At 48.1% G+C, this 27,259-nt stretch overlaps 1 protein-coding gene across 1 annotated transcript in view; it reads left to right on the top strand.

Annotated features, from left to right (window-relative positions):
* Positions 1-19,887: 19,887 nt before the first annotated feature.
* The window catches only part of LOC119374237 (arylsulfatase B), a 38,864-nt gene continuing 31,492 nt past the window's right edge, over positions 19,888-27,259 (top strand). Inside the window, exons 1-4 of the mRNA XM_049410839.1 lie at positions 19,888-20,071; positions 21,906-22,189; positions 22,407-22,576; positions 26,195-26,291. Of these exons, the coding sequence (XP_049266796.1) occupies positions 19,888-20,071; positions 21,906-22,189; positions 22,407-22,576; positions 26,195-26,291 (735 nt within the window). The remainder of the gene's footprint in view (positions 20,072-21,905; positions 22,190-22,406; positions 22,577-26,194; positions 26,292-27,259) is intronic.

Below are 27,259 nucleotides of genomic sequence, written 5' to 3'. Positions count from 1 at the left end.
CGCTCCACGAAGAATTTCAGCACGCAGTGCTCGGGCCTGCCACGCACGAATAGCCTGGTAAACGTCTGCTTGCAACGTTTTACTACGTGCGAACCGCCCAATACGCGCTAAGTTCACGCCGGGACTACAAATCTGAGCAGAAGCGAACCACCGCGGAGAGCACGCCGCGGGGCGTCTGCTGTTTTGTTTGCCCCATACCGGTTTGTTTGCCCCATAAATCTGACGTCACTTCCGCCACACTTTTCGCAATACATTGGGATACGATAGGGCCTCTCCTGAGTTTTCCTTCCTCCATGTTTAATGGAGCCATCCGACTTTTACTCGAAGAAATGCTGCAGGGGCCCTTCAAGCTGACATAAAAAAATCTCGTGTCTGAATTTCTGTTTAGTGTGCTCGTACGAATATAGAATACTTTGTTTCTTCGCGAAATGGTACCATTCTGAAGTAAATGCAGTGGCGGGTTGAATTGCGAGCTGGATAAAAGCAATATGTTAAACATAATATGTAACACGCAAACAATATAGTGTACACGTAGGTGGTATAATATCTTGTCAAATGTGCGTCCTTCATAAATTGCACAATTGTGTTTGTTTTTGTCTCAAGGAGGGGACGTTGCGGATCTCGGTGACGTGGATGGACAGAACTAGTGGGAGGCCCTCTCCACTGGCAAAGGCTCTGAACGCGAACACGTGATGCTACAGGTTGAAGACGGGAATTCGGCTATCATCTCTGGCAGGCAAGCACTTTGAGGTTGCAAGAACGTTTGTCCTGTCATCCTTATTATTGAAGAAGCTTTCATTTACTCATAGAAAACAAAACGCGAATAATTTTCAATTTAGGAATGTCCAATATTTCAACGCGATGATGTTGTACGACTCTTATGCTGATAGTTTGTGCGACTCTTGTGCTGCACAAGCTGTGATGTCGTGTTTCCGTTGGCTATATTTTCTGGCGTTGCAGCCACTTCACCAGTCAGTGGTAAAGGCACTTATGTATTCGATCTGTTTTGTTAAAGTTTTGACTGTGTTTTCTCACCTCGCAAATATGTCTCGGTTTACTGCTTGTTTAGGAATATACCAGGTGTGCCAGCTGACTCGGACCAAGATATAAAAAAAAATTAAAAAAAAAACTTTCGCTCTATAAATTTTGTACCTGCTGTATGTGGTAGTCGTGTGTACGTACAATCTGTATTTTCTTCGTTACTAAATGCTAATTAATTAACTCTTAATTCCGAACTTGTTCATTGTAGCTTGAATATCCTAAATAATAACTTCGTGCGGCCAGCCGCCTCAGATAAAATCAGAATCAAGGATTTACTCTGTGCTTTTGTGCGCAAGACTACGAATATTACTTTGCGCGGTCGTCTAATATGTTCTCGCTAACAGCGCTTCGTGTCATGCGCTGAAGAGAGATGAAGCAAGCAAGAAGCAAAAGGCTCCGAAATACGTAATATCTGAAGTAGACGCGCTATCGGGTGCCGCTAAACAAACGCTTCCATGCTAAACTTTGAATGGCTGAATGCATTGATCGCCGCATCGTACAGGGCCTATGTATCACGTCAGTGCGGCTTATTTTATTCACGGCTGCAAGTTCAATTTTACTCAATTGTCTTGTCGTTTCTGTCCTTATCCAGGAAAGAAATATTCCTCTCTGATATGATCGGAGCTTTTTTTTTTCTTGTACTGTAAAAAAAATTATTTGGCTATAGCTTATCTACAACCGTATCACCGAAACTTTCTTCTTGATAGCACGAAAGCAACACATCTTTCGTGTAGTCACCACTCGCGTGTTCAAAAATGTTGTATTTATAAACGTGGCATCACAAAGGAATAAAAAAAAAACATGTTCTTTATTTTTCTTGTGCTGCGCACTATCACTTAAATAAGCTGTACCAGCCAAGATGTCCGTTACAATGTTCCGATATTCGTCTACTCCCTCAGGTATAAGCTGGTTAATCGCTCACAATCAAATAGTAACCCGCTGCTGGACAATCGAACGCCCCCTCCGGAAGGTAATCCTCCTGAAGATCTGGACCTGGACACCCTCATGGAGTCTTCCGATGCTTGGCGAGCACTGCAGCAAGCCTCCCTCGACGCCGGCAATAGCGATCGCTCTGTTCCCAGTGCAAACTGGCGCCAAGAGCTCATCGTTAAATGCAGCGCCAGTGCTCCATCGGACGGGGATCAGCATGTTACGGACAACGTCGACCTTGAAGACACCGTCTTCCTGTTCGACATATTCAAAGACCCGTGCGAGTTGAACAACCTTGCATCAACTGAGCCTGAGGTATGAATCAGATATTCAATGAGTGTGTAAAAAAGTGGAGAACGCTTGCGCTTCGCCTTCAAGAGGTGACAGCCTTGTACTCTTGAAGGCGAAGCGCAAGGCGAGGCGTAACGGTTTCGCCACCGTTACCGTCGGTGGCGAAACGGATGGACATGAAAAAGTAGCTACAATTAAGAAAAAAACCCAGGATCGAATGGGATTTGAACCCGGGTCCTATCACAGAGCCACGCTGGTGCTTGGAACTCCTTTGCAAAAAGAACCTATACAGGCGTCATGTCGGGCAAGGAATTGCGTTAACCTATGTCATCATCATCATCATCAGTGTTTATTTTTCACCAAAACAGATACAATGGCGAAAAATGGGGGGACGGCAAAAAAGCTGCAGTTATTGCAGCTTGACTAAGCACCGTCCACCCTGCGTCAGCAATGACAGGGTAAAAACAAAATACAAGAATTGAATGAAAAAATAAATAAAATAAAGCAAGTAATAATACAAGCAAAAGGCGAAGTAAATGACAGGCCAAGGTATACAAACAAAAAGGAATATTTCATAAACACATGAGCACAATAATTCGTAGAGTGTGTATCATCGATTTTGTACATATGAAAGGTACACAATGAGGTACACAGGAATAAATAGGAATATAGCATGGAATATAGGAATATACACAGGAATATAGCATGGCTGAAGAGTAAAGTAACTAGTCATCGCACAATGCTGATTGCGCAACCAGTGTGTGGTTGATTGCTTCCCACCCACTGTAAAGTGCTCAGCCCTAATTCTTCATCGTCATCAGCCACATGCAGCATCAACAAAGTGCACATAATACCTTACAGACCTGTAGCGGGTACCTCGCTTATTTAAAACAAACAATTGTGTAGTGCAGGCCCGTAGCCAGGAATTTCTTCCGGGGGAGGAAGGGTGCAGTTGCTAAGGCCTTGGCTCTTATAGAAGAAACCGCTATCTTCGTTATTTATTTTCGCTAAAACGCCCTCCTTTATCAGAACTTAGCTCCCCCCACCCAACTCCCCGTCTGGCTACGGGCCTGGCGTAGTGGGTGCTGTCCTTGTTCAGAAAAATGACGATTTAAGGCATAGTGGATACCTTGCGGAAAGCCAGAAAGTCAAGCACAGTTGGCCTTGCCCAAAGACGAAGCTGCCCTCGGAATTTGCATTAAGCAGTATCGTAATCGGGGGTGCATTTTCGCATTTTTTATTACTTACTTATTTGCACCTTTTTCGATTTTTGGTCACGGACAACGCTGCTTTTTCACTCACAACCAAAGACGCCGACACTGACGCCGACACCAAAATTTCTGCCTATCGAGCTATTTAAAGATATCGTGTTAAAACTTGTATTTTTTGTGCCGTAAGATATCATACAGAGGTTCAGGCACGGACTAATGAAACGGAGACAAGAAACTAGAAAGTAGAATAGGTTTCGGAAGACGCAACTTGATTGCACTTATACTGCTGCAAAAGATGCATAAGGACTCAATATAAGCGCGCATGCCGAAATCACGAACAAAACAACAAAACTAACAAGAAAAATGCGTGATTTAGTTAAACGTAACTTCTTATCGCAGGTGCCCATGACCGTGCGAGTCTAAATAGTGTAAAAAAATCAAAGCCTGTTCCGCCCCAAGCGAAAGCCGTGCGAACTGTGGAGTATTGATGCGCCTGTTTGCCTTTTCTGTGTGTGTGTTTATCTTGTGTTTAACTTCTCTTTTTTGCCTTTATCTGCTCTGTTCTCTTCTTTTCATGTGATTATATGCTATTTTATAGTCTTTTCAGTCCTTTTTTGTTTTGATTATCTCATTCGTTTTGCGATTATATATTTTCTTCCATGATCGCCTTCCTGCTGTTTTTCAAGTCTTTGCTGCTCCGGAGCGCGGTGCCTCAACTTCCGCCGCTGTCGTTTCGCCTGCGCCTCTCGCTTCCGTATGTCTTTGTCTAACTCCCGACGCTGGAGTTTTTCTAACTCCCGATGCTTCCGTAGATCTTTGTCGACTCCCGACGCTGTCGCGGGCAACCGAATTAGCCCTTCGGCGACGTTGTCGTTCACGGGCAAGCAAGCGCCGGCGATCTAAGGGTGAAGCCTGCTCGGCTTATGTGTATCAAACATGGAACCTGCGAGAAGCCAACGCGAGACACAACACGACGACTGGGAGATTCCTCAATTTGCTGAGCGGTTGAAAGGACCCGGCGCTCACAAAACTTTCATGCGCTTTAAGCATAGAGAACGTTTTTAGGAAACGTTGCATTGACGCTAACATCGTTAAGTACGTAAGAATTGCTCGAGTCAAAAGTGATTATCTATCTATCTATCTATCTATCTATCTATCTATCTATCTATCTATCTATCTATCTATCTATCTATCTATCTATCTATCTATCTATCTATCTATCTATCTATCTATCTATCTATCTATCTATCTATCTATCCTGTTCGCCTTGCTGAGGTAGTACATAATAAAATTTACATACCATGGCTTGAATGTATGACGACCATAAATAACAGCATGATAGGCATGTAGTGTGTGCCACGATCAAAATGACAAAAAAATCGAAATGCCACGGTCATTGTTTTGTCAAGACGTTTATTCATGGGCACTCAGCGACGGCGCACGGCAGCGACAGTCAAAGCGGGGCCGACTCTCTGCACGAGGGGCGTGCTCTCAGAGAAGAGAACGACCCACTGGAAGGCGCTCGACAGGACGACCCATTACTGAGTAGGAATGCTTCGCTACAATTTCCCCGGCTACGAAAAGGGAGCCGCCTGGCGACCTAGCAACTTGTCACTATGAGCGGGTCATGGTAGGGCTTCAGGCGCGCCACGTTGACAATGTCGCGCCCTCGACGGCGCATGTCCAAAGATGGGTCGGTGGGTTCGATGAGGTAGTTCACCGGGGATGTGCGTTCGACGACACGGTAGGGGCCTTCGTATTTGGGCAGTAGTTTGGAAGAGAGGCCAGGTGCAGTGGTAGGGACCGAGAGCCATACGAGCGCTCCAGGAAGGAACGTGGACGCAGAACTGGTGGTGTCACCGCGAATACTTTTCTGCCGCTCTTGGCTATTCGTAGTAAAGGTCTTGGAGAGCTCGCGACACTCCTCAGCAAGTCTGGCTGTGGCAGAAATAGGCGCACATTCAGATCGATCCGGCTTGTAGGGAAGGATTGTGTCAATGGTGTGCGACGGGTGCCTGCCATACAATAAGAAAAATGGTGAGAAACCAGTAGTGCTCTGAGGAGCGGTATTGTAGGCGTACGTGACGAAGGGCAGAATGACATCCCAATTCGTGTGGTCGGCGGCGACGTGCATCGAGAGCATGTCGCCTAGCGTGCGGTTGAAGCGTTCGGTGAGGCCATTCGTCTGCGGGTGGTAAGCAGTAGTTTTGCGGTGAACAACGTTGCACTCTTTGAGAATGGCTTCGACGACTTCCGACAAGAAGACACGGCCTCGATCACTGAGCAGCTCCTGGGGTGGACCATGACGCAGCATGAATCGGTGGAGCAGGAAGGAGGCCACATCGCTCGCTGTAGCCGCAGGGAGGGCAGCAGTTTCAGCGTATCGCGTGAGGTGGTCTACAGCGACGATGGCCCAGCGGTTACCAGCGGACGTCAGGGGAAGTGGCCCATATAAATCGATGCCAACGCGCCCAAACGGTCGGTCAGGGCAAGGTAGAGGTTGCAGACCTGCTGGCGACAGGTGCGTTGAAGTTTTGCGGCGCTGACAATCGATGCAGGAGCGAACGAACTTCTCCACGTAGCGGTACATCCCTCGCCAAAAGTAACGTTGGCGAATGCGGTGGTAGGTTTTCGATACCCCAGGGTGTGCACACTGCGGATCAGAGTGGAACGACTCGCATATGTCATAACGCAGACTGCGGGGTATTACTAGTAGCCACTGGCGGCCGTCGCCGTTGTAATTGCGTCGGTGGAGCAGGTCGTCGCGAACGGCGAAATGGTGGGCTTGACGACGCAAAAAGCGAGTGGATGGTGTGGCCGATGGATCAGTCAGCAAGTCTATCAGTGAGGCAATCCATTGATCCTTGCGCTGCTCGGTAGCGATGGTGTGAATATCGATGGAAGAAACGACAATGTGAGACGCTGAGTTGTGGGCATTGTCGTCAGGCAAGGGAGAGCGCGACAGGGCGTCGGCGTCAGCATGCTGACGTCCGTTGCGGTACAGCACGCGGATGTCGTAGTCTTGCAGGCGAAGTGCCCAACGGGCAAGACGGCCTGAGGGATCCTTCAATGACGACAACCAGCACAGTGCATGATGGTCGGTCACGACATCAAACGGGCGACCATACAAATAAGGTCGGAACTTTGTAAGGGCCCAAATGATTGCCAGGCATTCTTTCTCCGTGACGGTGTAGTTGGTCTCGGCTTTAGTAAGCGTACGACTTGCATATGCGACAACATATTCCGGGAACCCAGGTTTGCGCTGCGCAAGGACAGCACCGAGGCTAACACCGCTGGCGTCCGTGTGTACCTCTGTAGGGGCCGTAGGGTCGTAGTGGCGTAGAATGGGAGGAGACGTCAACAAACGACGGAGCTTTGCGAAAGCGTCGTCGCACTCTGACGACCACGAATTGAGGGGCCCGTTACTTCCAAGGAGCTTCGTCAGCGGTGATATGATAGTCGCGAAGTTTCGGATGAAGCGCCGAAAGTAGGAGCATAGTCCTACGAAACTGCGCAGTTCTTTGACGGACGTAGGTTTGGGGAACTCTGTCACGGCCCGAAGCTTGGCTGGATCTGGGAGGATGCCGTCCTTGGACACCACGTATCCTAGTATCGTCAGCTGCCGTGCTGCAAATCGGCACTTCTTGAGATTCAGTTGTAGCCCGGCGTCGCTCAAGCGCGTCAAAACCTACCGGAGGCGTTGAAGGTGTGTTGAGAAGTCCGGGGCGAAAACGACGACGTCGTCGAGGTAGCATAGGCACGTGTGCCATTTCAAGTTGCGCAGAACGGTATCCATCATGCGCTCAAAGGTCGCAGGCGCATTGCACAGCCCAAACGGCATGACGTTGAATTCGTACAAGCCGTCGGGTGTGACAAACGCTGTCTTCGGTCGAGCGTCATCAGCCATGGGGACTTGCCAGTACCCTGAGCGCAAATCGAGCGATGAAAAGAACTCTGCTCCTTGCAGGCTGTCAATGGCATCGTCTATTCGAGGTAGGGGATAGACGTCCTTACGGGTGATCTTAATTGAGTCGTCGGTAGTCCACACAGAACCGCACAGAGCCGTCCTTCTTCGCAACGAGAACGACAGGAGACGCCCACGGGCTGTTTGAGGGTCGAATAACATCGCGGCTAAGCATGTCTTCGACTTGCTCGGTAATTACACGACGCTCTGTTGGCGACACGCGATATGGACGTTGCCGCAGTGGTGGTTGGGCGCCAGTGTCGATGCGATGCGTGACAGCAGACGTGCGGCCGAGAGAAGTTTGCGCTACATCGAACGAAGAACGAAATTCTTCCAACAGGCATAGAAGCTGGGAGCGCTCGACCGACGTAAGGTGTTCAGCAATCGAGGAACCAAATAAATCAGTGGGTGACGAATCAGATGTGGAAACAGCACTGAGCGAATGGGAGTTGGCGCAGTGCGTGTCACCCGGTGCGTCCATAACTTGTGCGTCTTCAAGGGCTTCAGCTCCGCCGAGACATTCCCCTCGCACCAACCTAACAATGTACGGGGCCGACTCTCTGCACGAGGGGCGTGCTCTCAGAGAAGAGAACGACCCACTGGAAGGCGCTCGACAGGACGACCCATTACTGAGTAGGAATGCTTCGCTACAGTTTCAGTACATTGTTTAATTCAAGAATGCGCCATATGGATGGGGATGACATGCATGCCATCTATGTCATGACAAGAATGGCATAAATGTCTGTAGAAAGATAAAACAGACACGCACGGAATGATGCGCCTTCATATGGCTTTTCATGTCGTCCTTTCGGCAGATCTTCGTTAGCGCGAGTAGTCATGTATTTATACCAACTAGCCCCCGTAGCAGCATTGCTTCAATAAATGACATGATATAAACGGTGATCTCATCGTCGTCGTTTCATTAACATAGCATATGTGAAACTGTGCACACAAAGAAGATGGACATGTACTAATCAAAGGGACATGATGACATGACGGTCGTAAATTACTTGCTGGTTTTCCTGTATAGTGAGGTATCAGAATACGCAACACAGCAATAATCACATTTCATGCACGTGGTGTGATATGCCGTGTTTATTCGCAGAGTATGAGAACTGGATTGGTCGCCTGCTAGCTAGGGTTGGCACAAGGTGCGTAACGTAACAAGGCTGATGTGGAGGCATGAATAGGTGAAAAATCCTACAAGAGGCGGCGTCGCTAGAGCCGATGTTTCGACAAGTGGACAAGTCTACGTACTTATACCTGTAACCAGGGGCGTAGCCAAGGGGGGGGGGGGGGGTTCAAACACCCCCGCCCCCTCTGGAATTTTTCAGTTTTGCTTGCGTATATATACACGCACACGCACAAACGCACGCACGAACAGACATAAAGTATGGTTGAACCCACCGAGAAAAAAATTTCTGGCTACGCCCCTGCCTGTAACGTTTCGCAGATTCAAAGCCTTACAACAAATTGCCCACTTTACCCGCAGTGAGTTCAAAGGAGAGTCCTAAACCACTTTCCCATGTCATCATCAAATGCCTTCAGTATCGGAGTGTATGGCTCCACTAATAAATTGCCGGGAAAAGTTCTCGAATCCGCCAAGAACGAGAGGAGTTACGGGGTCGTCGCGGTGTGCACGCTGGAAGCTACACAGGGTGGGGTGGCACGGAGTACAAGTTACATCAGCGCGCATCATGACATTGAGTGCGCGCGACGAAATGCGATCGCTTCTTCCCACTGCGCACTGCGCACTGTGATACTAAGATGTAGTGTGGCTTCTGTGTAATGCTAGCAGACTATGAAGCGGCGCACCGCCACGTGGCTGCACCCTGTGGCAAGAAGCCCATCTGATCCGAACACCACTGTTGATTTGCGTCGGTCATTAGCCAATAACATGCTATCTGCTGTTCGACATCATACAGCAGGCGCCGGCCGCTCCGAAGAGAGTGAGCACATGCCTGTTTATAAAAAGAAGGCACCTTCTAAAATGGCCAGTCCGCGCTCTGCTTCTAAACGCTCCATGCCGCGCCCGACTGCAATATTTTTCCGAGCAGTTCATAGGGGCGCCTGCTTTCCGCAGGATGCATTTTTTTCTCCAAGCCAGCGGGCAGGTTCCTGACCCCTTTAAATCAGTTTTTCTGACGTTCCCTGGGACTTGCTTTACCAGATTAGTGCATTGGTACACAATTTTGAAAACGTTACATGCTTTCTTCAACGCTATAGTGGTAGCTCTTAGTGGTTTAGTCGAATAGCAAATGCCCGACTACAAGAAATTGCATTACAAGCTATTCTTCCTTTTGCAGCTGCGGGACAAGTTGCTTAACCAGCTGGCCAAATACCGAGTACTCTTGCCGAACTTCATCGAACGCAACCACATGGACGAACGTGGATATCCGGAGATCCACCACTGCACTTGGTCAACATGGCTGGATGTGGAGCCGGCCGAGTATCAGTCCTGTCCGTGCTGAAAAAAATCGCCAGTGCGCAGTGGTGATCTGTCGCGATTTTGCTTTCCAACATAGATGTGCAATATACAATGTATCATCCGCTCATCATGTCCACCTAATGACAACAGTGGTACTTTGACATTTGAGTGTGTTTATTTCCTACTTATTTTGGGTATTCTAGCACCTAACAAAATATTTGACTGTATTGAATCCAAGCTTTACCAATGGTACCAAATATTTCTGATTGGCTGAGACTTTCCTGGAGTTGCGACATCTTTCACATATCCTTGCCGTTTTCACTGCGTCGAGGAATAATAGATAGATGCAGAAACCGCCGTTATCCGATCCCCGCTAAATTTCTGGCACGAGATCTTTTTTTATGTTTTTCGGCCACTCATGTTTTCACAAGGTTAGCTTTCGGCTCGACACGTTTATATATTTGCCGGCAATCTGTGCAATATTGCCGCGAAAAATGCAACAAAAGCAACGCTATCATCTAGTTGCAAGTGGGAAGCTAACCTGCAGTGATATCTGCAGGAAGCGATGTTTGCAGTTTGGAAAATATCCGAGCGTCAGATATCCAGCTAGAATGTGCGATGAGTCAAGTTAAAGCAGTACACAGGTTTCGACAGTAGAATATTGGGCCGCCTCCAGACTTTCTGAACGTGGTGAGGGAACGACAGCGATCTGCTGGTGGCTTCTGTGAAGATGTAAGCTGAACACCGTTGCACTCCTCGGAGCAGAAAAATTACTATATCTTTGAAAATCCGCCAAAACGCTCTTGCTCTCTGCTCCACAGTGTAGTTTCCAACTACACAGTGGGCTAGAAGAGTGCGCAGCAATCACGCTTTTTATTTATCTCGTACCTACAGCGCTAGAAGGCATTGAAAGGAAAACAGAAAAAAAAGGTGATAGCAACTATGGTTACAGCAGCATCAAAAAAAGTAAGTTATAGATGGACAATACAATGAAACTGCCAAGGTAACGCGAAAGTGACGCCACCACAGCATGGTAAGAAATATACCCCATGGGGAACCGGCTTCTGAGTTGGTGGGTGGGTGGCGATTTACAATTATTTCAAACTGCCGTTTTTTTCCTGCGTGGCATGTGAAGAAAGAAAAAAAAACAAAACGCTTTGACAATTATGGTTACAGCAGTTTGAAAACGCGATAACGTATATGTGGTCCACGCAGAGGAGAAACTTCATAAAAATTATTTCGGTGGCCAAGCACCATGTCATGTAGGTAGCATGGGTGCCCTGTGGCGTCGGGTGCTTCTGGAGTACAAGGTAATCATGGAGTGTCGCCTCAGGTGGCTCGCGTTGGGCTGTCAACCGCGAAGGGGAGAGAGTTGGCAGGCTGCGGATTTCCCGGGATATTCAGGTGGTGTTTATCAGTGTTTCGGCTTAGAGCCCCAAGGGCAGCGTGCAGGGAATGTCGTTAGGTGTATCTTATTCAGAAAGTGTAGGTTTGCGTGCGTGCACGTCGAGATTATGCGCCATGTGATAGCCTTCACATTTTATATTTTTTGCTGTTACGTAGAAGATGCGGCTGAGATACTTGTAGTAATTTAGCACAGCCGCATAGTCGCACGCCACCGGGATAGGCTTTTCCACGGCAGGGTGACGGGCTGCTCTTTCTGTTGTGTACTCTCGAGGCCCTCTGTCTCGCTGCGGGTTACCCTCTAGTCCCATGGCAATCTAGGCACCAACGTTGGCGTCGAGCTTTCCACTTGTGGAAACGTGCTGAAGAAACAAGCGTGAGGCAGGATCGAAGTGGGCGCTCGCGTCTGTGTGGACGTTGCCATGTTGTTTCGCCACCGTAATAACTGGCGGTTACCGGTACAATATTTAAAGGAATATGACGTACTACATGTGAATCGTGATAAGGTACATGCGTGACACAATCGTGCAAATCGCGATTGGTACATGCGTGCCACAGTCGTGAAATCGCGATTGTACATGCGTGGTACAATCGTGATATGACGTACATGCGAATCGTGATAACCTATCGCTGTGTCGTAGCACGCGCCAAATGAAGGCACTTGAATTAATCTTACCAATTAAAATGCAATGGCCAAAATAACTATGTTTCGTTGGGCTAGCATTTGGCTTGCTTACATCTCCTAGCTTCCACCCAACTGCAACAAGTGTAGTTGTGCCTCGCCGTCGTCCTTTTCAGCTGTGATGGTCTTCGCTATCTCCGTAATGCTGCCGAATACACGTGCGTAGTGGGCATTGGCCAGTTTCGGCACTAGGTGCTTAATGTTAGTAGAGTTACTGTTCGCAGAGTCACGCCTGGGCTAATTATACACAGCTTTCCTGTGAAAGCTGATCACTGCCAGTTGCGCTCAGTATTAATGCTAGCGAGATCTTTAGCATTTTTGTTAAGAAAAAAATGGCAATTTTACTTTGCAGTATTCGGGATTGTGTGTAATATATTCGTCTTGTTAGCGCTTAGTTCCACTAGGCTCTCAACCGATTCATTATTATCCTGATGCGACGTAAGTCTCTATTTACTCCACAAACTCTGTGTACCCATTGTACTAACTCGAGTAATACTGTTTCGTGAAAATATCAATCGCGTGAAAAAAGCATGACGCTTGACAAATTACACGAATCGCGCGCATTTGTAGCAGCATGCGCTTGCTAATGTATTCGGAAAGAATACAGAGCGAATAACGGAACACCATAAAAAGGAAGACACATACAACAGCGCTGTTGTATGTGTCTCCCTTTGTCTTGCGGTCCGACTTTCGTGCTGTTTTCTTTCCGCTATGTCGTTCCAACACGTCCTTGCAACCACTTCAGCTGCCTAATGTATTCTTTGGTAATTTTCCCCGGAACAAGCAATCTGTCATTTGTACCTGGTAATAGATATGCATCATAGAGAAGCGCTGTGACAGATTGACAGATCACTTCTTTGAGAGAGTTCAGTATGATTATTTGGTTTACGTGGTCACGTAAAAATACCTGGGTGTTCAAAGTCAAGCTTTATGGTTTTGTTAAAATTCAGCACACCGAAAAACGTGAAAACCACCGTTGCAGATAAGTTATGTAGGCAGGGGGACACAAAGTGAGACAATAATTGTTACTGTCAGCCGCCCAATTAACTAATATTGAATATTGAACTTTTCAATGAAGTGCAGCAAGCGGGCATATTTGTATTGAAAAGTTGGACGCAGTCCCATTTCTACGCAGTTCCATTTGGAAGAATTCTTCTAAAATGTCTGTGCCCCGAGATACCCTGCTGCAATGTTTTATTGAGGCTTGCATGATTACGCATGCAAGACAGTGAGCACGGGCGCGAAGCTCCTCCCCGATGTGTCGCGGCAGTTACGTGTGGCGTTTAATCTGACAACGGGTCGAAGGCGTAGGCAAGAATGATAACGGTTACCCTCTTGCTACCGGCTGGCGATAGCAAGCAATGACTGCTCGTCACATCAAGGAGGAACAGTGCGCCGATCCTCACCGTCTCGCACGCGTAATCATGCAAACCGCAATCAAAATTTGCAGCGGGATATCTTGGAGCACATACATGCTAGAATAATTCTTCCAAGTGGAACAGTGTGGAAGCGCGACTGCCTCCAACTTTTCAATACGAACATGCCCGCTTGCTGCACTCATTAAAAACTTAATATTTCAATCTTAGTTAATTGGGCGTCTGGCAGCGATAATTATTGTCTCACTTTGTGTTGCCATGGATGCATAACTTATCTGCAAAGGTGGTCTTCACGTTTTTCCCAGTACTGAATTAAAAAAAAAAACAATAAAGCTTAATATGGAACACGCGGCATATTTATGCCATAGCGTTAAAAAAGATCGTTTCGGAGAAATTCCTGTGTCCTCGTGGGTGTAGGCCGTTGTCAGCGCTAAATCAGCGTTGCACGTGAGCGAATTGTTGAGACAGATGCAAATAGAAATGAACAAAGGTCACCATTGGTTTGATTGGGATTCCAACCCAGGCATTCTACCTGAAAGTCGGGTGTCCTACCAGAGAGCCAGTGCTTGATACTGCCTCGCAAAAAAAAAAGAACCCTTTACAGAGGTCAGGCAGTGCGAGCAGTCTCGTTAACACACCCAAAATTGCGTGGCGGAAACGTAGAATTGCACCAAGCATCATGGGATGAGAATTGTGCAACGAATTACCGAGCGCTTAGTTATATTTGATCATCATCGTCAGCAACAACAAAGTGTCCAGTTGTGCGTATTGCGCAAGTTTCTATTCATCATGGAAATCGTTGTATTGCAAAAAGTTCCAGTGAGTTACGCAATGCAATGAAAGTTCCGAACACTTCCCGCCGCTTAATGACTCTTCATGCATGGCTCCGCAGAATATAAACAAAGAAAAAATAATCTCCTCTACTCCAGCTTTGTCATCCTAAAGCCTTCGTTATTGGTCAGAATATTTCCTTCTGCGTTTAAATCGCCTGCCCGTCCCACGTTGTCAACTGCCTCTAAAACTCAAAAAGGGACGCATAAAAATTAAACAGGGCATTAACATGCCGGAAAACTCCGCAGGATTTTGAGAAATGCCGGGCACCGCCTTTTTATGAACTGTACAGAAAAAGGCAGCTCGCCGACCATTGTCATGGCGGCTGCTGATAGCAACCCACAAAAGTATATTTCTTTAAGTAAAGAAATAGTTTTAGTGGCAGTGTAAAGATCGATTCTTCTGTCGGCATATACGACAAAGCTTTACGAACACTGCTGCTGAGGAAGCATCTCTCACGCCTTCTCACAAGCCACCACTGTAATTTCTAGCCTTCGCATGGTAAGCAAAGTAAAGTAGAATAATATGACACGCAGGCGGAAACATTGATTTCCAAGCGTTACGGTTTAGCTCTGCCAGTACGGCCGAACGGAAACACTCACCACATCTGTGCGTCATTGACTCACAGAAAGCGATGATTAAGAGCAGGAAATGCCATTTCCTTTAAAAAAAAATGATGTCCTGTCAACTGAGAGAGCGTTTGATTCTCATGTTCATAAAAAGTTCGCATTGCTGCCCGTTCTGGCGTCGCTAATGTTGTCAACTTAACGTCATTGAGAACGGAATAGAAACAACGCGGAATAATTCTTCCTGCCGAGAGGTGGCCTCCTCCGTACTGCTGGCGCCCATGGTGAATGTTTCTCATACGTGGCTTGCACGCGAAAATCTGACTGCACGTCCTGGTGGGAAACGTAAGACAATGTTTACAGGAAAAAGACTGCATACGAAAATGTACTATAGTGTTACGTGGCTACTGGGTTCACTCAAAACTTGACCACAGTTTTCGGTTTCCCAGTGCGCTGCCGTCGGTGACCCCGCCTACTTCTGTGAGCGGGAGAGGCAAAAGAGGGCCTTCCCTGATCCACGGTAAATGTGCCTATGAGCACGCATGCGTTTGAATAAAGACCTACGTCACACGGCCAAGGTAAACAGAACGACGACGTGCGTCGTTTCCGGTTTTGTGAGGAATATTTGCTCAATGCTAAACTCAAACCTCAAACGGTGAAAGTTGCATGTTTCGTGCCTTTCTTTTTTTCATTTGGCCATTTTTCTATCATACTGTACCACAATCGTGGGGTGTCGTTGGTGTCGTTCTATACCGGGAGTATCGTTTGCCACCACAGCCACACACGTAGCATTGTTGAGGAATGTCGAGATAAGACGCGTGAGAAACATTACGCCGAGTTCGCAGCACTCTGAAATTTTTTCAGTAGATGTTTCATGAAAAAAAAAAGAAACGTTGTGTTTCGCTTTCAAATAAGGCTGTCTGCCAAGAAACTGGCGGGTCATGGCAGGTGTTGCTACAGTTCCACTACTACAGGTCATCATCCTGTATCAATAGCTTCATGATACTGCAGACTACTTGAACTCGTCATCCAAACTACAAGTCGTCACCCTGTATTAATAGCTTCGTCGTGATGCAAACTACTTGAAGTCGTCATCGCAACTAACACCGAGTTAGTGCTTACGGACCCAGGAGTAACCACCAGAGAATACTATTCACGAAGAAGCGGAGAGGGAGAGAGAGAGAGGAGAAGGAATATAGGAAAGGTAGGGAGTTTAACTAGACTGTACGTCCAGTTTCCTTTAGATCAAGGAGGTTAAAAATACTGGAGTGGAAGCTTTCGCAAGTTCTTAGCAGAACATGTGAAGGAAACGTTTCCGCTTTCTTTACCTCATTAACCTAGCCTTTTCTGGTGATACCCTATTAGTCATCAAGTTCATTTGTTCTACGAACATAAGAGCTAGGATAACTAAAACAATGAAGATGAAGATACTGTATCCAAGTGAAGATTGTTGACAATATCTCTGATATAATCGGCCAAGGCTTTGACGCTTGCTAATGAAAGCAGCAAGCCAAGGAGAGACATTGAGCAGTACCTGTCCAGGAACAATTAGCCGTCTTAAATTCACGGGGTGTATAAGTGAATCGCCAGTTTGCTTTTTCTTCACTGCACGTCGTGCTTATGTGAGAGTTTTAGAATTGTGGATCCAAGAAACTGGGTCCCCTAGCCGCGTCAGGTAGGCTGCTCTTGAGCAGCAGAGTTTCACAGTTGGGTCAAGCGCAAGCGGCGTTGAGTGAAACGCACGGGATGCCACACGTGGGACAATTCATAATATGGAATAGAGGAGCCTACCGCGTCGTGGCCGGTGCTGCGTGTGCGGCATCTCGCTGGCGACCCAAGACGCCTTAGGGACCGTCGCCGGTTTTCGACTTTTGTATCTTCGGTATACGAGAGCACAAGAACCCAAGATTCGCTTCAGTCATGCGCATTTTCGCTTCGCAAAGTTTTTGATTCACCAAGCATCTTGGGTGCCCATTTCTTAAACTCTCTAATATCGCGGATGACTGGCTTCACTATCGGGACATAATTTCCACTCCAGCATTTATTTAGCTTCCTTGGTCTAGACCACTACACCGTTTTTTCCTTCTCTGTAACGCTGTTTAAATAGGTCGAAGTGAATACTATGCTGACAATATCACAGTCAAGGAAATGAACTATTTCTTAGATGATCACAACGTACTGTACGTCTGGTGAGTGTGTGCTTTTTTTCTCTAGCGCAATTATTACATCTATTCACGGCATTCAAAATGGTCTTGCGAAGTCTCCCGAAATTGATGAAATATTTCTAAATATCAGAAATCCTCTCGACCTTGTGCACTAAGCAATCTAATTGAAGTATTTCAAGCTTACTTTGTGAATTGAGTCGGTATTCTTCTTAGTATCGCGCGTATTTTGTTTCATATTTGACCACTCGACTTGCTACCCTTGGCTAATATCCAGAATGATTCAATGTATAAACTAAACCATATCGAGAACAGGAACAGACACCGTGCGAAATGATTCTTTTTTTTTTAAATGATAGTACGGATGTGAAAAGGTAGCCTTGCCCGCATGAAGCTGGAAGTCCGGCAGCTGCACCTTCGCCCTTCATTGTCAACGAGCCTGACGCGTTAGGGACGAAACGTCAATCAAATCAAAAGTGTAACCTCGGTCGGTGCTACACGTGTTTTTCCAGGTCGCATCCAGACAGAGCAGCTGCTACGATCAGATGTCGCCATTTGAGCCGAACACATGAGGAATGCTCCGTGCACGCGTGAGTCCGCATAGCATAGAACTAACATATTATCCTAACAACACGATTTTAGCGCCTTCTTTACATGCCAAAACACACTGATACGCGCGACACTAAAGAGACAAAAATTCTGCGACCAACCGTGAAAGCCGGCAAAAGCTACTCCCGTTACGAATGAGAACACTTAAGCGCGCAAGCAAGCGTTACGATGGAAGCACCAAAGAACGTGAAACGAAGGGAATTTTAAGCGCACGACCTCAACGCGAAAAAGCGTATACAGCCAGCGTTCTCTTCAGTCAATGCACTCCCATCATATGTTTGCGACAACTGATTTCCGCCAGTGGTTTTCATGGAACTATATGGCGCGAACGTGGATAACATAGTCATGTATCATTAAATGCTCTTGAGCCCAACAACTGGCTGTCATAACCAGCTGTATCGCAAGCATAAGTGCTCGCTTTGAGCGGCAGCGGTTGTAGTAAAAAGGAATATAAGGCGCGATCGCTTCGCGCGACACTTGTTTATCCAACTGTGCAACATCACCATAGGTCACACTCTTTCTAGGCTGGAACCATTTAGCGGCGGTAGTTAGACTGGGTGTTTTCAGACCCGATACGCGATGTTCTTGATCTTGCTTCTCAGGTGAGCATGCACGTTTCTCATTTTATTTCAGTAAACGGGCTGTCATGTTCATCGGACTGCCATTCGCGGAAAATGTCGTTGATGGAACTAAGCAAATATATAGCGCTGCTTGCGCGTGAAGTGTTCTGCAGCAAGTCCAACATTTCACAGTGTTCACATCGGAAATAAGAGCTGGTGTTATTCCTTTTCCGACCGAATATGTCTCCTAAAATCTACCTTAGCATAAGCGTGCACCAGGTCGGATGCTGAAGAAGATACTTGCTAGCCTTACTTTGTGTGGCATTTTAATTTGTTAATAGGAAATTCACTGCTTCCCTTTTGCGGGAAACTGTAACTATTTGCTTTGGTGTTCTTCGTACATCCGTTATGAGGACGGGCGCGCAGCATGCACATGGCTACACATCATGACGACATGCCATGGCGACCACGGTAAAAACTCAGCGCGAAACCAGCCCTGTTGCCTGAGTATGGCCCAGCTCTGAGCACCCCTGGTGCGCACTGGGTTTATCCTTCGCCCGCATCATCGACATAGAGTAGCCAATTTCAGATCCATAGCCATTTTGAAGTGAATATTTAAATTGCTAAACAGCAGCCATGTCTTGGCAGGCTCATTGCAGCGCAAGGAGGAACGACACGCAAAAAAGGAGAAAGAGACACAAGCAAGCGCTGACTATGACTGAAAGTCTTGTTCTTAACAAAGTGATTATAAGGAAAAAAGACGGCAAACATACAGACACTGCGCAAGAGATGCGGCGGGCAGTAAAGCGAAGGGAGCTCCCATACAGCAGAACCTTACGGCATACCACGCGAGGCAAACCCTTCATACAAGTCCATGATAACGTAGTGCCTTTTCATGCAAAGTCACAGTTCGCACACTGACGCACACATGCCGATGGTTTCGGATATGGGCAGCTTCAACAAGCTCACGTGCATCTTCATTTTTATGCCTAAACAAAGTTGAAGTACCGCGAAAGAGTGGTGAGCACCCACGCTTTTTGCAATGCGCCTATAGATGTAGGCCCAAGTGTCCTTTCAAGGAATCACAATGCTCTCTGACTTGGAATATTTAGAGAAGTGTTCTGTCTGCCTTAAGTGAACACAGTACATAATAAAGAACGTTAATATTTATGTATCTTGTATATGAAATGTTGTATACCCGATCCCCTTTTTGGTGTAATCGCGTTTACGTTGGGCAAACAGGGCGCAGTCTGAATTTGAACTGAATGAAGATAGCAATTACTTGAAAGGGCAAGCAGGCCTACATCAGCTGGCGCATTACACATAGCTTTGGGTTCTCACCGCTCTTTGTTGATACTTCGATTTAATTCTTTATTGCGCTGTTCGGCAGTGAACCACTATCCACTGGTCCAGCTTACCACGCTTCTGGCAAGGCGTCTAGGCACGTAAAAAGACAAACCATGTGTTCGAGGTATTGGAAGTTGAGGTAGGGTTGATGACTGGAAAGACTCAACCGGCGCTGGGTTAACTGGTGTTGACGGAGACTGAGGCGGTGTGTCCTCAACCGGGGTAGGCTTGATGTAATTGATTGAGTACGGCTTGCCTGCCGTCTAAATTCACTGTGAAATCTTCATTGGCGCGATTGATGATCTGGTATGCACTGTAGTACGGGCGTCACAGTGGATTCCGTGATGTGTGACCAAGTCTGTAGATTGGGATGTCAGTGATAACACCGCGCCACAGTAACAACGGGTATATTTAGCGGAACACAAGGCACACAGTCAAGTTTTCCTGATCCTTCGGCGTACCTCATTACCGGGGGGTGCTAGGCAATGGCCGCTTGTGAGCTAGTGTCGCGCACCTACCTCGTCTTTCAGGCGGGAGCTTGTTTCAAGCCAGCCGCCATTCTCCTCTTCTTCATCGTTACCGAAGCTGCTACTCGTACAAGGGCAAGTCTAGCGGCGCTTTTGCAAAAGGACGATATCCGCAAGTACTGGCAAATGGGCTCAGTAAGAGGCAGGCGACCCACTCCGGCAAGTGCCGTTCGAAGTGCCACAAGTATACAGTACGCAGCGTGCCGCTTCATATGAACGTGCCGCGCTGTGTTGGTCGTCCTTTTCGCCTCTTTTTTTAAAGAAACGCCGCTCGTGGTGGGAGTCTGTGCTCCGCCTTGACGGTCGCCATGGCGCTGCTCTGACTACCGTCTAAAAAAACATCTTTACAAATTGGTGGAGAATGGGGTGCCCTCAAAACAAGTGCGATACCTCTTCGACGTCCCTGGAGCTTCGATCCCGTGCACTACCATCTGCCATGCCTCATGACGCCGCCCAACAAACGCCTCCTCCCGCACAGACCAAACTCCCCGGCCTGCCTGTAGTTTCCGCGACCCACCTGTCTTCAATTCCACGAATGGCATCGACGTGGACGACTGGATCGCGATTCACGAGTGCGTGAGTGTACCCAAAAAGATGGTTGATCCCTCCGTCATAGGAATCGGAATAACACGAAAGTAAAGCGTGCCCTTACAGAAGTAACTGAATGTTTACTGTACATTGATACAAGAGAGTTTGCACAATGTATATTGATGTCTGGCAGCTATAGCGCCGTTTAACGTGGATGCACCCACTTTGATGATTGGTGGCACATCTCCATGCCGACGACTAATGTCCATGTTACATGATTACACAAAACCTTGTGGTAGCTGTAGTTAACGGTGAAAGCGTAATCAGAGAACGAGATGTGATAGCCAGAAGAGCGTCGCATATTGGACGCAGAACTTGGTCGCCATCCCGCGGCTTGTTAAAATGTGATTGAAGACCACGGCCGGACTGGTACTCTAACCGGACGAAAGGGAAACGCAAAGCGCGTCGTGCCGCCCCCCGGCCGCGATTTTTCTCAGGGCAAGCGTGTGAGCGGGGAACGCGGTGTAACAGCCAGGTGAGACAGGCGTGCGTCGCAGAGACGCCTTTACGACGCTTGCGCTAAGATCGCCATCGCGCGGTGTGTTTAGGCATTGACAAAATTGAACTTCTATTGAAAACGCGCCGAATGGGACGGTGGTGTAACGTGTTGCAGGTGTTAATCGCGGAGGCCACAGTAATGATGAATTACTTTACTTTACCGCTCCCAAAGGGCAACACCATCCCGCCGACCGGGAGAGTGGTAGATAGAAAAGGCGGGTTTGTAAACACTCCAGAGTCTGTGACCGTGGCGCAGTGGATAGCGTGCCCGGCATCTGTTGCTGCGGACCGAGCGGTCGTGGGTTCGATGCCCGTTGACGGAGCTTTTTTTCTTTGCCATCTGATCGTGTAAATTTTTTCGACGTCATTTCCGTGACGGAAATATGTCACTGACGTCTTGGTGGACCCTGGCACAAAACACTTTCGTGTTAGAAATGGGACGGGACGAGGCCGCAAAATTGAGTAACTTGGTCTTCTACCTCGCGGGTGTGGCAAGCCTGTGGTACAACTGGGAATCAGATTTTCTGACGTGGTGCGATTTCAAGACCACCATTATCGACGGGTTTGTCCACTGTACGGTTTTAAAGCTGCAAGCAGAGCACCGTTTATGCGAATGAGCCGATGAATCTTTCACACAGAAGGCATCCTTCACTTGTGCAAGAAAGCCCACGCGACCATGTCGTAGTCTGATAAATTGAGAAATGTTATGCAAGGCATCGCCGACGATGCCTTCTTCCAAAACACTGCCGCTGCGGCAGAGGTAATAACGCTGTGTAAAAGCGAACAGGAGCGGCTCCGGCAGCGGTCGTTGACCCGTCGCGCTTTATTATAACGCGGCGCAGATCTCACTTGCGCGTCGAACATATCTCACCACTCCGCGTTGCTCGCAGAAGTGAAGGCATTCTTGTGCGAGGAAATTGCTCGGGACTTCTCTATGCTGACCTTTGCCCACCTGCTGGGTGTTCAGCAGTCGTCAACCACACTTCTAGCACCCCTCCGCCGACCGACTGAACAGGAAATCGCGGAGGTAATCCCTGAATACTACCAGCATCGTCTGGCGCCTGCACCACTGAGCTACGCTCAAGTTGTAGAGCCAAGCTACCTCAAGCAACCACTGCGGCTGCCCTATTTAGATACGCCAAAGCCGTCGCTAGAGCTGAGTTCTTCAAAGCGGGTGTGCCCCTACATACGCGGAAGTCGTCCCTAGGCCCCGACTGCAGCCCACCATGTAGTCATTTCAGCAGCAGCCTGCGACATAGGTGAGAACTAACCCAGCGAACCGATGGCGCACTTCGACACCGCCGCATATGCTTTGCGTGCGGTTGCGCCCGTCACGTCACAATTTATTGCAATCGCGTGTGCCCGCTTCGAGCCGCATCACCTGTCAACAGCCGCTCCAGCCGCTCACATTACGACCCACCTCCGCCTACGTCACCAACGTCACGCCCAGCTCCATCTACCCGCCGTTCAAAGTCTCCACGACGTCGGTCACTCTCGCCGGTGTGGCCACGTCCGTTCGCACGAGACCAGGAAAACTACTCTTCGCTGCCCACGAGCCAAGGTCTGCGACGCTATCGAACTGTGAAAGCAATCAGCGAAGCCCATCGGACGTAATAGGTGTGGACGAGATTCACGCATCTGCCCTTGTCTCTCCTTTTAGGGGCGTAGCTCCTCTTAGTCTAACCTTGTCACGTCTCCGTTGTCCGGCGTATCTCCCGGCAGCCGGCAGTAAACGGCAGTATCTGTCCGGTGGTGGTGGTGGTGTGCGGCGTGACCACCCTTACTGCGCATGCGCATACCCTCTCCACACACCTTCTCTCCACTCCCCCTCACCATTCCCCATGTCCTCTACCCCCTCGCCTTTCCCTATCCCCTTCCCCTCTCCCATAACCAGTCTTAAAAACGGAGGGGGCGTGCACACATGAAGGCTCCCTAAAGACAATGCGCTGCGACAGTACGTGATATATATCACCCTCTCCTCTCCTACGCTTCTCCCTCTTTCTCCTCTCCTACGCCCCCCCCCCCCTAACTTGCCTCGCGGCGCAGCGGCGCCGACGCGGGCAGCGTCGCGAGGCAGCGTCGCGGCAGCGTCTTGATTGAAAGAACCGACCGCTGGCCCCCGTATATATAGGCACTGGATTTTGACCTCCAAGGTAGTGCGTGTGTGCGATCGCTCCTGTGCGTGATTAAACAATGATAATTCACAGCGTACATGTAAACTTAAAGTGAGCTGCCAGTCGTCATAACTCTCATCGAACCTTTAGTATAAACGCGCCCGATCTCACGTCGGTGATGATGTACTGGGCAGAATTCACGGAAGATTCACGGTTTACCGATGAACCTCCGCAGCTTCGCCCACTCATCATCATTCACTCCGTGGATATGCTGTGATTTTTTTTCTTCGTGTGATAACTGATTTCGGTCGCCAGTCTTTTCACTTTTTCGCTTCGCTTAGAAACGCAGATTTCAGAGACTCTGTGTACTGCCCAGGATCAGAACCTTTACCTGGCACGTTCTGCAGTAAACCATATTAGCCTAACCAAATATATGTGCGGCTAAGTGGTCCGTCATTTCTTCCTGAAAAATCATCGCAGTTCTGAATTGCATGCACATTGAACAATTCAGTTTTCGTCACCCGCTTCGACATATGTTTACGTTCCGCGTGCTACAGGCGCAGTAGGTCCCCCTATGGCGGAACCGACCATTAGGCTTAGAGCTGTATTCCGTACGCGACGGTCACTGTGTAGACTGTGGCACTCGAATGCAGTTTCACACACAACAGACTCAAACGAGGTCATACTTGCTTATTCTACTTCACAAATCAGAAGCTACAAACGCCGAAATTGAGCTTTGTTAACGAATCTACCTTCACAGAGGCTAAGTGCTGCCGTTGACGTATACGGCTTTCTGCGGTATGAGCCCGTATGGAAGTACTGACTGCTAGGCTAGGTTTATTTTGATTAAGAAAAAAATACTAATGTCATATGGCGTTGCGAATGATATGTTCTCTCGATGTAGTTATATATAAACTAAATTCACTACATTCGATCACGCTTTCTTCGAGAAAGGGCGTGCGCTCTGTTATGATTATTTCAGTTTCTGCGTACATCCGTCGCATAACTATATTCTGCGTACGCAAAATACAATAACAATTATATGGAAAATATACCAGAAATTATGCGCTCGACAGCTCGCGATTTATTAGAAAAGTTTATACAAAGTCCACCCAGCGCGCCCAAGTTTCTCGAATGTGCCGCCGGCGCTCCCAGATGTCGGCGGACGCTGCACAATCTCCTCTGTACATCTGAGTGCGCTGTAAGACACTGGGACACACTCTAAAGTATTCAGTGCATTTCGATGCACTGGGCGGTACTGCAAACGCTGTGCGGTGTCTCCCAGTGCCTGCCAGCGCGCTGTAGGACACTGGGACACAGCGTACAGCGTTTCCATTGCCGCCCACGGCGCTGAAAGGCACTGCAAACGCTGTTTCCGATAGGGGAAGATGCACTTTCAGGCACAAAATATGCTCATTTGCTGACCGTGCAAATATTAATGCCTAAGACACTGATAAGTGACATTGCACAATGTAAAAAAAAATCACACCATCTCTCGCTAAAGGGGACCTGAGGCGATGCGAAGAAGCGTTTCGGCATGTAGAGCCCGCGTTTCAGAGGGGGAGTGGAGAGGGGAGGGGAGAGAGGCAAAGGGGAGAGGGGTAGTGGAGAACGGGAGGGAAGAGGGGGAGGAGGAATTGGGAGAGGGGACGGGGAGAGGGAGAGGAGGTGTGTGGAGAGGGCTTGCGCATGCGCAGTAAGGGTGGTCACGCCGCACACCACCACCACCACCACCGGATTGAACTCCGCTATAAGATGATTTACATCTAATAGCTCTACGCACATAAGAAATGCCCTCACGCACCATTTTTTAATTGTATGGCACTGTATTTAGTGTTAAAAGCGCCTCTCAGTACGTCGGAGACAGACTTTTTAAGGCGAGTGCGTTAATGAGCTCGAATAGCAGAAATTCCGGTGTCGGTGTCGTTGGTTGTGAGCGACAAATTGCAATGAATGCAAATAATAAAAAAAGGCCCAAACCGGAATCGAACCCAGGCCTTCAGCGTAGCACGCAGCTGTCCTATCAGAGAACCCTGTCAGTCCTTGAAACTTGTTTGAAGAACTGGTACAAGCCTCAGGAAGTGCGAGGAGTCGCGCTTACGCGTGTAATGTTGCATGGCAAACGCGTGGAATCTCACGACGCGCCACACAATGTGAATTGCACAACGAGTGCAACGTTTAAGTGCCCACTCATCATAAAGCACTTAAGCATGAACTGTCATCACCAGCAACATCATCAACAATGTGTCCCGCTGAGTAGGTGCGCGTATTGCCTGATGGTCGCGTTGTGGGTACTTCGCGTCCATCACCTTGCGTAGTGGGTACTAAAGATGGCGAACTATGGCGTAGTGGGGCACATCGCAAATCGCTTGCACTAGGCCAGCATTCCACGAGCGTTTACAGGACAATGTTACGAGCACCTACTTTCCTTTTGTCGCAGGACGGTTAGGGTGTCCACTGAAAAGCAATGCCTCGCTAATTATATAGAACACGAGGTGAAGGAGGCCGATTACGCTATCGCGTCCTAGTCTTGAAGGCGAAGCTTAAGCGTCCTCCTCAAGTTTTTAAACATCGTAAACTACAAACCAAACAGCCAGGCTGCATAACAAGGTCAGGCGCTTGCGGTATTGAAGCGCTTCGTTTTCTCACAGACTGTGTCATGGCGAGGACATTTCAGTGACGGGATAGAGACAAGTTATCTCTAATATCAGGGATATCACCATCGAAATTTTGAACGTGAACACCATTAAGGTTCTGTATGTACCGGTTGTTATGTGGACGTAAACGCCGTTAAAGTTCTGGATGTGCCGGTTGTTATGTCTGTTAAGTTGCACGCTTCAACAATCTATACCGTTCTCGTACTACTCGATTTTTGTTGTAGCGATTATAGGTATGACTAGTTCGGATTGCTTTACTGAAAGAGATTATTTTCGTGATATATAGGTAAGGAATGCATTCTATATACCAACCGCTTCAACTTTTACATTTTATCCTGCGTGTGCAGACAGGAGAGTCGATATCTCTTCTTCTTGTTTGATTTCTTTCTTTCTCATCTGCCCTTCAAGTGCCACGATATGCTTGTCCTTTGGAGCCTCTGATCCAGAATGTGTGAAGAAGTCTTCGAGGCCACCTCATATAATTTTTCTCCTCGCAGATGATCTCGTAAGTACAGTGACAATTCGCGATCTTCATTAACACTACAATAACCACGAATAATGTATTATCCGTGAAAGCTATTCTGAAGGGATGTAATCACTGATGCACAAACATTTATGGGTCCTTAGCTGCGATTCAGCGACGTAATGCTACTAACTGGACTAACATCCTTTGACGCCAACTCTGTGTGGAATCTATAGTTTCGGTAATCTTTGAGAACCCTTAATGTACACTTATGGACTGTGTGAACGCACACAGTCCGCTAGGCCCTTACTGTTGACCATCGCCTACATCCATTGTATGCAAACACAGGGAGTGCAAACGCGAACACGTCTTGCTCCATCAGGACCCGGCAAGGTGACTGCTGCGTGTCCTAACGCGTCGGTGGCGGCGGCGCAAACAAGTGCCGAACGAAAGCAGACTCGAGGAGGAAGGAGGGTTGAAGGCCCTTGATGCCGGAATGTAGCGGCGCTCTTTTATCCACGCCGCCAGACCCTCGCCGCGCCGTCCACCTCTGTTTTCACCCTCTCTTTTGCGGAGCCAGCGCATTCACAACGCTGAATGCCTGCGACGCGCGATACCTCCCAGTCAGGTTACCATGGCGTGACGAAAAGAGCGCGCAAGCAAACTTGGCGCGCTTTTAGTTGCTCATGTACGCCATAATGAACCCTCCAGACGTAGGTATACGGGTGTGAGCAGGTATGTGCGTGTTTGTATGTGTGCATGTGTGCGCCTGCGTTTGTATGTGCTTGCGCGCACGCGTTTGCGTTTGTGTGACTGCATGTGCGCGCCTGTGTGTGCGTGCGTTTGTGTACGTCTGTATGCGTGCACAATCGTGTGCGTGCGTTTGTGTATGTCTTTGCGCCTCTGTGTGCGCTAACGTACGTTTGTGTGTGTGTGCATGTAAGCGACTGCGCGCGTTTGTGCATGTCTGTATCGGCGCGTACGTATTTGCGTGTACGCAGGCATGTGTG

Source organism: Rhipicephalus sanguineus, chromosome 11, assembly GCF_013339695.2.
Source record: "Rhipicephalus sanguineus isolate Rsan-2018 chromosome 11, BIME_Rsan_1.4, whole genome shotgun sequence".
NCBI lineage: Eukaryota > Metazoa > Arthropoda > Arachnida > Ixodida > Ixodidae > Rhipicephalus > Rhipicephalus sanguineus.
This window is presented reverse-complemented; position numbering and strand designations above follow the sequence as displayed.